General features: G+C 39.0%; 1 protein-coding gene across 1 annotated transcript in view; it reads left to right on the top strand.

Moving 5' to 3' along the window:
• Window positions 1–276: 276 nt before the first annotated feature.
• SPG11 (SPG11 vesicle trafficking associated, spatacsin) overlaps window positions 277–13,226 on the top strand; it is an 84,818-nt gene continuing 71,868 nt past the window's right edge. The window contains exons 1-7 of the mRNA XM_004751286.3: window positions 277–563; window positions 3,341–3,525; window positions 4,520–4,744; window positions 6,580–6,781; window positions 10,999–11,136; window positions 11,312–11,760; window positions 12,818–12,963. Coding sequence (XP_004751343.1) covers window positions 310–563; window positions 3,341–3,525; window positions 4,520–4,744; window positions 6,580–6,781; window positions 10,999–11,136; window positions 11,312–11,760; window positions 12,818–12,963 — 1,599 coding nt within the window. The 5' untranslated portion in view covers window positions 277–309. The remainder of the gene's footprint in view (window positions 564–3,340; window positions 3,526–4,519; window positions 4,745–6,579; window positions 6,782–10,998; window positions 11,137–11,311; window positions 11,761–12,817; window positions 12,964–13,226) is intronic.

Raw genomic sequence — 13,226 nt, 5'->3', positions numbered from 1 at the left:
AAGGGTAAGCATTTAGAGGAAGAAGGCAGGGGGTAATGCCACGGAGTGAGTAAAGCTGCTCCAGCTTGCCTGAGGCTGCTAAACTTGGAGTTTAACTCTTCCAAGATAGTTAAGTAAACAGGCTTGAAGCAAAGGCAGATGTAACTTTGCTGGAGGAACTAGCGCCAGCCTCCAAAGGCCAGGATTGCAAAAGGCGGGGACAGTAGAGCGGTCCCTGGGAGAGTCACGAGGCAGCGATCGGGTGGGCTACACGGCGCATGCCCAGGACGCAGCTGCGCTCAGGTGACCGGAAGAAATAACCGAGTCAAAATGGCTACAGAAAAGGCGGCCAGGGGAGCTGCGGCTTGCGGCACCTGCAGCGCTAAAGCCATGGAGCGGGTTCTACCTATGCTGTTGGTGCCAGTTCCTGTGGAGGCAACGGGGCGCCTGGGATGCCGGGCGCAGTTGCACAGAGAGCAGGAGGTTCTGGGGAGCCTGACCGCTGCAGGCAGCCTGCAAGTGCTTTCCTTGGCGCCGGGCGGCCGGAGCGGGGGTGCCTGCTGCCTTAATGGCCCCTTTCGGCAGTAAGTGCTGCGGGAGTGCTGGGCAGTGGTGGAAGAGTCCGGAACCTTAGGCGGCTGGCCCCAGTGCTCCCCTCCAGGCGTGGAGGTAGCGGGAGAGGAATGACAGTCGCGGGAAACAGCTCAGATGCGATCCGGGTGCCTTCTCGGAACCTTTTCCTAGCTTCGCAGCCTCACCCTCGCTTCCCTTTACCGGGGCGCAGATAAGGCATCCAACCCCTCTGCTGGCCGCGCACCCGGAGCAGGTCCCAAAGTAGGGGTTCTTTCATTAATTCAACATAAGTTAATTAATTGCTATTGTGCTGTGCACCTTGCCCATCTTCCTTCAGTTAAATCCCTTGATGGTAGCAGCTGGGGATCATCTCTAATTTGAATCATCCTGATAATTTTTTCTTGTGCCTGAAACAGCGACTTCTGTGTACATGGATTAACCTCGCCGCCCCCGCCGCCTCCTTGAAGGATAGTCTAGCTAACCCATTCATTTATTCGCGCAACTGAATATTTATTTATACTTATTACATTTTAGTGTAATATTTATTACACGCAAACTGTTACATAGGAACAGTCTACGACAGCTCTTATATGTGAAGCTTGTTTGATTGGGAAGACAGAAGACAGAGAAAGACAGAAAAAAACAATTATAATCATGTATTAACCTTCCACTTCTGTAACTCTTCATCCAGCAGTTAGAGTTTATGTCATGAAGTGCCCTCTGAGTCTTTGGGCGCTCTCTCTCTTTTTTAAAGTTTTATTTAAGTAATCTCAGGGCTCAATTCAAAACCCGAAGTTCAAGAGGGGCTTTGTTCTCCCACCTGAGCCAGCCAGTACAGTGGCTTTTTAATAATAGAAAACGTTTAGAAATCATTTCCTAAAACATAAGTAGTTAAGAGTTGTCTTAGTTTGGAATCTCCAGGCTCTATAACAGTGTCTGACAATAGAGATTTGCTTATTAAATAAACGAGTGCTTTAATCGTCTTACTCCTGGTCTCTAGTTGCTAGGAGGAAGAATCTCTCCATAGTAGAAGTTATTTTATTCAACTGTGTTAAGTATCTGTGGACACAGTCTCCTATAGAGAGGAATGAGGCAGAGAAAAGAACTCTTTAGGTCTGAGAACTTAACAAAAGACACACACTTGAAATAATGAGGGCATCCATAATTGACTGTGTGAAATTAGTGGATTGAAGGAGGATCAAGAAGGACTTTCTATTTGAATTGGATTTTAATTTTAATTCAGGTGCTTCATGGGGTAAAAATAAGGACAAATATACAGTATTCAGGGCTCGCTTATCTCAAAGTATATATGGTCCTTTTTTATATATGTTGAAATCACTGTACATCCTGTAGTTATTTTTACTGAAAATTTCCTGTCTTTTCACATGATGGTATAGTTCATATGCTGATGATGTCAACAGTGTTGCTGTATTCTGCCTTTTAAATACACCTTAATTTGTTTAATCTTTTTCATATTCAACATTCAAGTGGTTTTACAGATTTTCACTGTAAACAGTAGAAATTGGGTGTTCATGAAAAATCACCAGTATAGGTATAAAGATAGAAAAGTAAAGTCCCTCATTCTTTTTCTTTAATAAGTACACTAGAGCACCAAGTCTGTTTTTTTAAGATATAAAATATATTCTTTAGAAAAACTTTTTTTAAAAAGATGAAACTTTATCAGCATGACAGCTTCCTCTCCTTACATTTTATTGTTTCCAGAATTGGGCCCTTTTATTTTTTTTTAATCTTTTAAAAAGATTTATTTATTTTAGAGAAGACAGCCTTTGCTTGTACATAGGGGTGTGTGGGGAGGGGCAGAGGAAAGCGTGAGAAATCTCAAGCGGACTCCTCTGAGTGAGGACCCCAGTCCTATGACCCTGAGATCACAACCTGAGCTGAAATCAAGAGTTATTTGCCTTCCTCCTCTCTCTCTGCCTGCCTCTCTGCCTCTTGTCATCTCTCTCTGTCAAATAAATAAAATCTTTAAAAAAAAAAAGTTATTTGCTTAACGAATTAAGCCAGCCAGGTGCAACCTTCCCCTTTTATTTTTTAAATGTAGTTTAATTTAATTTGAAGCTGTAGCATCATTCATTAGTTTCTTCCCACCATTGTTACCCAGTGTTAGTGTGTTGACCTCATACTGCATAATTTTGTAACTCAGCTGTCCAGCATGGTAGCCATTAGCTACATGTGACTTAGTAAGTTTTGCATTTTTCCTCAGTTGCACTATTCACATTTCAAATGTTCAGTAGCCCCATGTGGCTATTGGTTACTTTATTGGAAAGTGCAGATATATAGAGTACTTCCATCATCCCGGAAAGTTCTGTTGGACAGAGCTCTTCTATAGTATAGTATCTTGGAGTCCTCAAAGTCTGTAAATACAAAGAGTCACTTTTAAAAGGCATTGAAAGCATTTAAGTTAGCAAAAGCTATTTTGTTAATTGCGAGTACCACCTCTTATACATAATATACATATTTGGTTGTTGAAACATCCTTATGATTGTTTCTTTAAACATTTCATCAGACTGGATTTAAATGAAGGAATACAAACAGCCACCATTTATTGCTCCCTGCTCTCTGCTCCACCCACTCCTATATTGGCCTGAGGAGGTTCAGGGGGAAGAAGAGGGATGTCCCAGAGCAATTTATATTCCCTTGAGTGTAGGATTAATGCTACTAACCGTGTGACCTAAAGAATTGTTCTTTACTCCTTTTGCTCTTCTGCCTGTTGTGGGTAAAAACTTTTGTGGATGATAGAATATAATAATCTACGCTTTTTTCTTAGCTTTGTATGGGAGGATTCTCGTAACAGCAGCTCACCAACAGACAAACCCAAACTGCTTGCTCTTAGTGAAAGTTATGAACTGTTAATCTATGAATTTGATTTGAAAGACGGAAGATGTGATGCAACCATTTTGTATAGCTGTAGTGAGGAGACTTTGCAAAAGCTCATTGGAGATCAAAATATCAGTAAGTATTTACAGGTGGTCTTTCAGCATGTTTAAGCCTGTGATATTACTATGTAATTTTATATACATTCCAGGGAAGGTTCTTATAAAGATGAAATCAGGGAGGGAGATTTGTCTTGTCCAGTATAGTGGCCACTAGTCACATAGGGCTATTGAGCATTTGAAATGTGGTTAATGTGAATTCAGATGTACATACCAGATTTTTAAGGCTTAGTATAAAAAAGTAAAATATCTCATTAATAGTTTTTGTATTAATTATATGTTGTGATGATATTTTGGATGTAATGGGGTAAATAATATGTAAAAATTAGTTTCACCTGTTTCTTTTTTCAGTATAGCCACTAAAAAATTTAAAATTACATTGTGGTTTGCATTTGTGGCTGACGGTATTTCTATTGGATAGTGCTGATCTAGACTGATTACTCATCCTGAGGGCTGCAGGGAACAGAAATCAAAGTACTCAGGCTTCTGTATTTAAGGCAGTAGTATACTTGACACCCTTGATTTTAAGGTTCCTTCGTTTTTGTTTTTGCTTTTTGCTTTTTCAGATTTTTTATTTTTAAGTAATCTCTACACCCAGTGTGGGGCTTGAACTCACAACTCCAAGATCAAGAGTCACATGGTCTTCTGACTGAGCCCACCAGCTACCCCCCTTCTTTTTCTTTAAAAAAAAAAAAAAAAAAAACCTGATTGTTTTTGTGAAGTTCCTGGGATAAGTAGGTTATTTATTTATTTTTAAATTTTTTCCTAATCTTCTGGTATGCTATAAGACTCTGGCCAAAAATAGAGTGAACAGAGACATTGTAGGCTGTCTTTATTTATCCTCTTACTGACAAGTAATCACTCGCTTAGGTAGGTATGAGCAATAACTGCCTAGAGTCGGACAAAGTATTGTTTCTTCTTTGTTTCACCTGTTTGTGTTATGTTTACAAAATCAAATTTATGAACTCTAAAACTGACCAGTGAGTTTGAAATAATCTTCTTTTGTTTCCTAGATATTTCTTTATTATCTTTGAGAATCCTGTCATTTCACAATAACACATCACTATTGTTCATCAACAAGTGTATTGTCCTACACATTGTATTTCCTGAAAGAGATGCTGAGATTGGAGTACTCAACTGTTTCACGTTACCCTTGCCTACACAAGCAGTGGACAGGATTATTGACGTGCAGCTCTGCAGAGGAATTCTTTTTATTTTGAGTAGTTTAGGTTGGATCTGTATCCTTGGCAGTAAAGATGGGGATATCTAGGGGAGGAGGCTACCTAGAAAGATGAGCCTTTTTTAGGTTTTTAGTCTTAGGGACTGGACTGGTTGGTATATAGGCAGAATGCTAGTTTTTCAGTAAAACTTTCCAAGGAAAAAGATCTTTATGAACTTAAAATACTCACCTATATTGCTTTATATTCTATTGAAATATTTTCTATTATGTACATTTTTCTCATAGTCCTATGATCAACTTGTGTTCTTTCTAAATTACATATGCTCTATATTACCCATTTACTCAAAACATGCTTGTTGAATATCTACTATGTGTTTGTTCCAGAAAGGATTTTGAGGACTGTTTATGATGTGATAGTTTCATTTTCATATATAAATATAACCCACTTATCTCTAATGATTCCATCATATTAGTAAATTATAGGGTTTGCTTAACCACTTTTATTTATTTATTTATTTTTTAAAAGATTTTATTTATTTCTTTGGCAGAGACAGATCACAAGTAGGCAGAGAGGCAGGCAGAGAGAGAGGAGGAAGCAGGCTCCCTGCCAAGCAGAGAGCCTGATGCGGGGCTCGATCCCAGGACCCTGAGATCATGATCTGAGCAGAAGGCAGAGGCTTTACCTACTGAGCCACCTAGGCACCTCCCTTAACCACTTTTTTTTTTTTTTTAAAGATTTTGTTTATTTATTTGACAGAGACAGATCACAAGTAGGCAGAGAGGCAGGCAGAGAGAGAGGAGGAAGCAGGCTCCCTGCCGAGCAGAGAGCCTGATGCAGGACTCGATCTCAGGACCCTGAGATCATGACCTGAGCTGAAGGCAGCGGCTTAACCCACTGAGCCACCCAGGCGCCCCTTGCTTAACCACTTTTAATTTGGTTTTGGAAATATAGTTTTGGTTTGTTTGTTTGTTTGTTTGTCTCTAGCAGATCCATAGATCATTAGCAAAATTGTTCTGAAGAATTTGAAAATGACCCCTTACAGGATTTTGGAACTTTAATTTCTGAATTAAAGGGATGGTTTTTCTACTTTAGATCTAAAATAGCCTTTACTAAAATTTTTTATAAAAATGTCATAAAATGTTGCACTAATTTAATCTTTGTTGCCAGGTTATAGAATGGTGCGGTCCAGCATAGTAGGCACTAGGATTCTATGGCTGTTGAGCACTTGAAATTGACTACTGTGACTGAGGAATGGAATTCTCAATTTTACTTAATTACTTTAAATTTAAAAGTTCATACTTGATTTAATTACTGGAGAACTTTTAAGTGTGTTTAAGTTCTCAAATGTGAATTTTACAAAACTTAAATACAGAGCAGGTATTTCCAATGAAAATTTAGTGTCTTGAGATTTGCTACAAATGTAAAATACCAGATTTTGAACATTTGTATGAAAAAAAGCTATAAAATATCTCAATTTTTTATATCAGTTACATGTTGAGATGGTAATATTTTTGATATATTGGATTAAATAAAATGTATTAATTAGGTTCACTGGGTTTTACTTATTAAGGCTACTAGAAAATTTACAGTGGTGAACATGGCTCACGTTATATTTCTCTTAGCATTGTTGTAGAACACTAGTGGAAATATTAGCAAGGTGTCATTCAAGGCCTGGCCCAGAGTGGATATTCAGCAAGTATTTCTGAATGAATTCTGTCAGGTTTATTGGGCCACCAACTTCATAGTCTGCTGATGACTGTGATGAGGGCTGCTTCGGTGTCCACTAACCCTACAAGGTTGCAGCCATGAGGTTTCCAAGGTCCATCCCATCCTGTGCTTGAAGTGGTGAGGCATACTTAAGACTGGCAATTTCCTTAACTCTTAACTCAAAGACATTTTTGACACTGTGGATGGTACACACGTAGCCCATGTGGATTTAGCACTTCACCAAGAAGATGTGTGTGATGAGCAACAGCAGGAACCAGCCAAGATTTCTTCCTTCACTTCACTGAAAGTGTCTCAAGACCTAGATGTTGTAGTGATTGTCAGCTCCTCCAACTCTGCAATTGCTGTGAACTTAAATTTGTATTTCAGGTATGTAAATTATTGCAATCTCTAATTTGAGATAAAGCCATAGGAGATTAAAAATGGACTTGTTAGCTTTTTTTTTTTTTTGAAACCTGTTCTATTTCTCTATTTAGCTAGATCGTGTTCTAGCTACTACCTAGTGAGGTTGTTACTGTAAAATTGTGCAAATAACCATTGGCTACCTTTTTATTTCATAATGTATATCAAGTTGTGATTTTGATTTATGTTATATATGACATGTCATCATGTAAGTAAAGTAATCAAGCACATAATCAAGGTACATAATGTATAGTAGCACAGTTGGTTATTAATACATTTTTTACCCGTTTTTTGCCCTACATTACAGTAGAAGAAAAAAGGATTTACCCTGAGTTGAAGTTGCTTCTTATGTGCCTCAGGGTCCTGGCAGCCTTAGGGATTACTTTTCTCTTTAAGAACTTTAATAAGATATGTTATGCTAGCTTGCTCCAGCTGAGGATTTCCTCAGGCATTTCCCTTGAAGGACCCACACCTGTGGCTATCTAAATATATTAGTAAAAATTGAATTCTCCTTTGTGTTGCTTTTTGATTTAGATATTCTAGTTACTTCTGATTTTACAGTGTTTGAGAGAGGTATGCTATGAGAGGTTTAAGTACACACCCCAGCCTGTACATTGCAATTTCCTTATCTGAAAGCATTCTAATCAGCATTTATGACTTTCAGTATTGAAGGCCACTCAAAACCATTAGGATTTCTGGTCCTCACTTAATATGAATGAGATAAATCCTTGAGTAATTGGGAGTGCACTTTGATGGCTTTTATGGCTTGTTGTTTGGATCACAAGAAAGGACAAATTCATCTTTCACATACCTACCAGAACTTCTTACCACTGTGATTTTTTAAAGTGGCCTTTTAATGCCCCCCCCCTTTTTTTTAATCTTTAAGCAGGGATGATTAGCACATTCTCAGATCATGTGCTTGTTTATCAGTAGGCCATTTTTACTGACTAAACCATCTCCTGTGTATTTAGAGTTACCTCCTAATCATCTACCTTGAAAAATAATTTGATAGGCGAGGAGGGAGGAAAGTCTATTCTGCCACCCTGATCCTTGCCACTCAGATCCTTGTATGTAGGGTTCCTTTCCCATTGATGTTTTAGTAACACTTCAAGAGTTAGTAACATTTCTAGAGACTCTGAAGAGGGCATCAGGCATATATTCCTTTGAACAAATTACATTGAACTCAGCTATTTTAACATCAAAGCTAGTGTTTTGTTCCCAACAAATTTAGGGATCTGTCCTGCCCAACTAAATGAGTAATCTCTTTATTATTTACATGAATGCTCTTTAATGAGTATGATTTCTCTAGAGTTGACTGTATGTTTTATTTTCTAGCTGTTCTCTGAAGTGTAGAAATGTGTTTCTCTTCCTTCACTCCTGGTTCTAGCTCTTTTTTCCTCTGATACAGAATATCAGTCTCTCCTTTTCATTTTATCCTTTAAGATCTACCTCTTTCATGAGGCCTTTTCTTACTAAAACCCCTTCCACTTGTAATTTTACACTCATTTTATCATCTTTCTTTTCTTTGAACTTGTGAAGCACTTTTGCTTTATATTACAGTTTGGCCCTTGATTGTATAGTCTTGTATTATTTCTCTCATTTTTTCATGTGTCCTATAGAATTTGTAAGCTCCTTGAGAACCCAAACTCGTGGTTTATTCTTTTCAGTTCATTGTCAGTGACTTTTTTTTTCCAATTTACTTTAGCGGTCTACTCGCGTACTCTTATCCTGGATTTGTCATTGTTTGAAGCTGTTCCTCCCCCAAGTCACTATTCTCCACATCTCACTTCCTGACCGCAACTTCCCAAACTTTACATGTCACTTACTCAAGTACTCCCACTCTTGTCTTCTGACTTCATTGAAATTTCCAGTCAGTTGACCTTCCACTCTCTAGCCCCCTCTTGTCTTGACTTCATTCTCACCCTCATTTCAGCCCCTTTTTGCATACACCCTAAACTCTTGCTCCTGCCTTATGGTAGCCCTTGGTTGGACAAAATCTACCTCCCTCATTCTGCCTTCTCTGTCCCTGCACCCAAGCAACCAGGTGCTTGTAAGAAAACTATGAAGGAAAACTGATAGCACTATAAGTTCACTTTTGCTACCTTCAACTGGTCTCTGAATATTACCTGGAGATTTTATAGTGATTTTTCTTGAGCCCATTCTTTACAACAATGTTTTTAACCCTCTTTTCCTTAGGTTTCTCCTCATCTCTTTGCCTCCAAATCTGGGGTGACATTGCCTCCTACTTTATAAAGGAAGTAGAATCTGTCTAATGAGAGTTTCCTCAGTTTCTCACATTAAGTTACAAACCCATTTTCCTGTACCCATCTCCTCATCTTTCCTCCTATTACAACGGATTCTCCTTCTGTGAAGGCCCATCCTTCGGTGTTCTGGATCCTATTTCTTCCTTCTTTCTTAGGGACTGTTTTCCATTTCTTTTCTTCTTTATATCTCAAAACTGTTTTAAGTATTAAATCTGTATCTAGTTAATCACCAGGTCCTAGTCCTTCTACATCCTAAATGTTTCTTGAATCTACCCACTTTTCTTAAGTCCTTGGTTACCACTCTCATTTATGCCACTGTCTAAACTGAGGTAGGGTAACAGCTCCTAATTGGTCTTTCGATGACGGCTCTTCTCCCTCAACTTCATACTCTGTATAATAACCAGAATGATGTTGTTACAGTTGTTATCTTATCAGAGAAATAGCCAAATACTAACATCTGGGGACAAGGCATCCACCTTTTGTTTGGGGGGATGGGGAACGACCATCTCCATGTGTCATCTTCTCTCACTGTTACCCTGTCTTCTCTGACTTCTTCTCATCATCTCCTTGATACATGTATGTTAACATATTTACCTTCAAATTGTAGAAGTAAGTGCTCAGGGTATTTAAATTCCTCTCTTTCTCCCCTAGCTATTTTTCTGTATCTGATCATATTATTTTTCTGCTTAAAACCCTTATTTAGCTTCCCTCCACCAAGAAGAAACTAAAAATCCTTCATAGCCCATAAAGCCCTGCACCATCTCTCTCCTGCCAGGCTCTCCAGCCTCATCTCACACCACCTTGCTTCTCATTCCCTGTGCTTTAGGCACCTTTACCTTCTTTGTGTTTCTCAAATGTGACAGCCCTCTTTCTGCATGTACTCTTGCATGTACACCCGCATTCGGATTTTGTCTTTCTAGTTCTTGGGTATTGCCTGTCTTAGCCTAAATCTTACTTTGTGTTGACAGTATTGTGAGCAGTTAAAAACCTGGGCTTTGGGGCGCCTGGCTGGCTCAGTTGTTAAGTGTCTGCCTTTGGCTTGGGTCGTGATCCCAGGGTCCTGGGACTGAGCCCCACATCAGGGTCTCTGCTCAGTGGGGAGCCTGCTTCCTCCTCTCTCTCTGCCTGCCTCTCCACCTACTTGTGATCTCTGTCAAATAAATAAATAAAATCTTAAAAAACAAAAAAAAACTTGGGCTTTATGGTCACATTGACTGGGTTCAAATCCAGCCCCACTGTTTCTCTGAGCCTTCGTTTCCTTATCTATAAACCCTCATAGGGTTGTTGAAACGTTTAGTTTATATACAGTTTTTATCACAACATTTGCAACATAGTAAGCAATAAGTGCTCTTATCTCTTCATAAACCCACAAATATAAAATTCTTTTTTCTTAATTGAGATATAATTGCATACAATATTATATTTCAGGTGTATAATGTGATGATTTAGTATATGTATGTATTATGAAATGAACACAACCAATAGTTTGTTACCACACATTGTTATAAATGGGCCAGATTCTTCAGGCTGACTTTATCATTCTGCTATAAGCAATGGAGATAAGGAGTCCTGTTCATAGAAACTTATTGTTTGTACTACTCCTTCTGTGTGACACCTCCACCCCTCAGTTTTTAACAGGAGCAGTAGTCAGGGCACCTGGGTGGCTCAGTTGGTTAAGCGACTGCCTTCAGCTCGGGTCGTGATCCTGGAGTTCCGGGATCGAGTCCCACATTGGGCTCCCAGCTCTGCAGGGAGTCTGCTCCTCCCTCTGACCTTCTCCCCTCTCCTGCTCCTGTCTCTCTCTTTCTCTCAAATAAATTAATAAAATCTTTAAAAAAAAAAAACAAAACCAGGAGCAGTAGTAACACAAATTTGGATTTGATCATCATTGTTGACCATGGTTATCATTTTAAAATGTAGGCAACACCCAGGACACCTACTATGTGAAAGAACTCTAGAAGACATTCCTATTGAAGGCCCCAAGGGGATTGATGAAGATGATCCTGTTAATTCTGACTACAACATGAAACTGACCAAGTTTTCCTTTCAAGTTGATAGGTACAGAAACTCCTCCCTTTTTGGATTTACTTTTATTTCTATTTTTTGTGGTTTTTACTAAAGGGCTTTACAGAAGTAGATACTTTTTTTTTTTTTAAATGCATCTTCTTCTTGATGTACTGTTTTATTTAGTGCCTTTCACTGTAACAGATGTGAGTTCTACCCTATTTTCCAGGTCTTGGAAAGCCCAGCTGTCATCACTGAATGAAACAATAAAGAGCTCCAAACTGGAGGTTTCTTATTGTGCTCCATGGTTCCAGAATATTTTGCATTTGGAGTCCCCTGAATCTGGTAACCACAATACCAGTATGCTAGGCTGGACCTTCATTCCACAGGACATAATGCACAGCCACTATAAGTTTCCACAGAAGGATCATGCCAACACCAATGAACCAGGGAGATCATGGAAAATCATGAACATTAGTGAACAAGAGGAACCTGTTGAGCTTACTTGTATGTCTGTGACAGGATTCAGTGCACTGTTTACCTGGGCAGTGGAAGGAATGGGCTGCACCATTGGCCTTTGGGATTTGGAGACCCAGGGTATGCAGTGTTTCTCCCTTGGCAGAAAGTGTATTCCTATAGACGCTGGTGGAGACAAGCAGCTATGCCTTGTCTTGACAGGTGAGAATGTCTTGTATCAGGTTGAAATCCATTGCTGAGAGGTGTTCTTGTAAAGCCCATTTTATTTCTGCCCTGGAGATATTAGTGTCTACTCGCTCCTCTAAGTGGTAGTCTTTCACGGGGGATATTTGGTGTTACTCTTGGTACTGTTGTTCCCTGTACTTGATTTTTAATTAAGGTTGATTTTGCTCAGCTAAATGCTCAGCTCAGATACTAAATCAGAGAGTCTTAAGAGTAACATAGGTTGGTTTTAATCCAGAGAGTCTTCACTTGACTCACCTGTGGAAGCAGAAGTTGCAAGCTGGCAGCTTGTGGGCCATCTATGGAGTGCAGATCTGTTTTGTTTGGCTTGCGCTATCTAAGCTCTTTTAAAAAGACTTCATTATAAACCTGTAAAATTGAGGATTTCCTGCTGTTACTGAAAAATTCTAAGATCTGGCAACACTACGCTTGCATTCCTGTGTAGTAATTTATAGATTGGAGCTGAATTTTCTCTTAGATGCGCCCTTTTCTCGTTAAGTTTTTCTTGCACTTGTTTCACCACCTGTTTGGCCCTGTAGACATTTGAGTTTGATATTTCAGATATATAGTCACTCAGCATTTATGCTATAACCTCCTGTAAAGCTACTGAATGATGTGATCATACTGTGTGTCTCTTTAATACCCAAATTTTGGTAATTATGTATTTCCTTGTGTCAGGGGCCTGCTCTTTGTTTTATCTTAGTAAATCAGAAATGTAACCTGTTTAAAATTCCAAGAATTATTGTGCAGGATAATAAAAAGCAGAAAAGTGAGATTTACTACTGTGTCATAGGATGCATGGTTCTTACTAGAATGTACCCTGTGGTCTGTGTTTAAAAAATAAAACTCCTCTTGGAAAAGCATTAAAAAATCAAATTAACTACGGTCAGAATAGTACTTGGTGTCCAATAAATATATTTCTAATTACAGCACTGAAGTATGGAGCAATTAGAATTTAATTTAATTCAATTAGAATTTATAATGCTAAACCCTAAGTCCTTATAACTTATTGAAGGTAACTTTTTTTTCCCTGTAGAAAATGGACTTTCTCTGATTTTGTTTGGATTGACTCAAGAGGAGTTTTTAAATAGACTAATGATCCATGGAAGTGCCAGCACTGTGGACTCTCTTTGCCATCTCAATGGTTGGGGGAGGTGTTCAATCCCCATACATGCACTGGAGGTAACAAAATTAAATGTCCGTATGACCCCGCAGGATTATTTTCTGTTATGTGCTCTTATTTGATTGAAGATCTGGGAGAATTCATTTAACCTAGCAGTTAAAAGAACTATATAGTCTTTTTAAGATCTTATTTATTTATTTGACAGAGATCACACAAGTAGGCAGAGAGGCAGGCTGTGGTGGGGAGAGGGGAGTGGAAAGCAGGCTCCCTGCTGAGCAGAGAGCCTAATGCGGGGCTCCATCCCAGGACTCCAAGATCATGA

Source organism: Mustela putorius, unplaced genomic scaffold (genome assembly GCF_011764305.1).
Source record: "Mustela putorius furo isolate JIRA1106 unplaced genomic scaffold, ASM1176430v1.1 tig00003898_pilon_pilon_pilon, whole genome shotgun sequence".
NCBI classification, from domain to species: Eukaryota; Metazoa; Chordata; class Mammalia; order Carnivora; family Mustelidae; genus Mustela; species Mustela putorius.
This window is presented reverse-complemented; position numbering and strand designations above follow the sequence as displayed.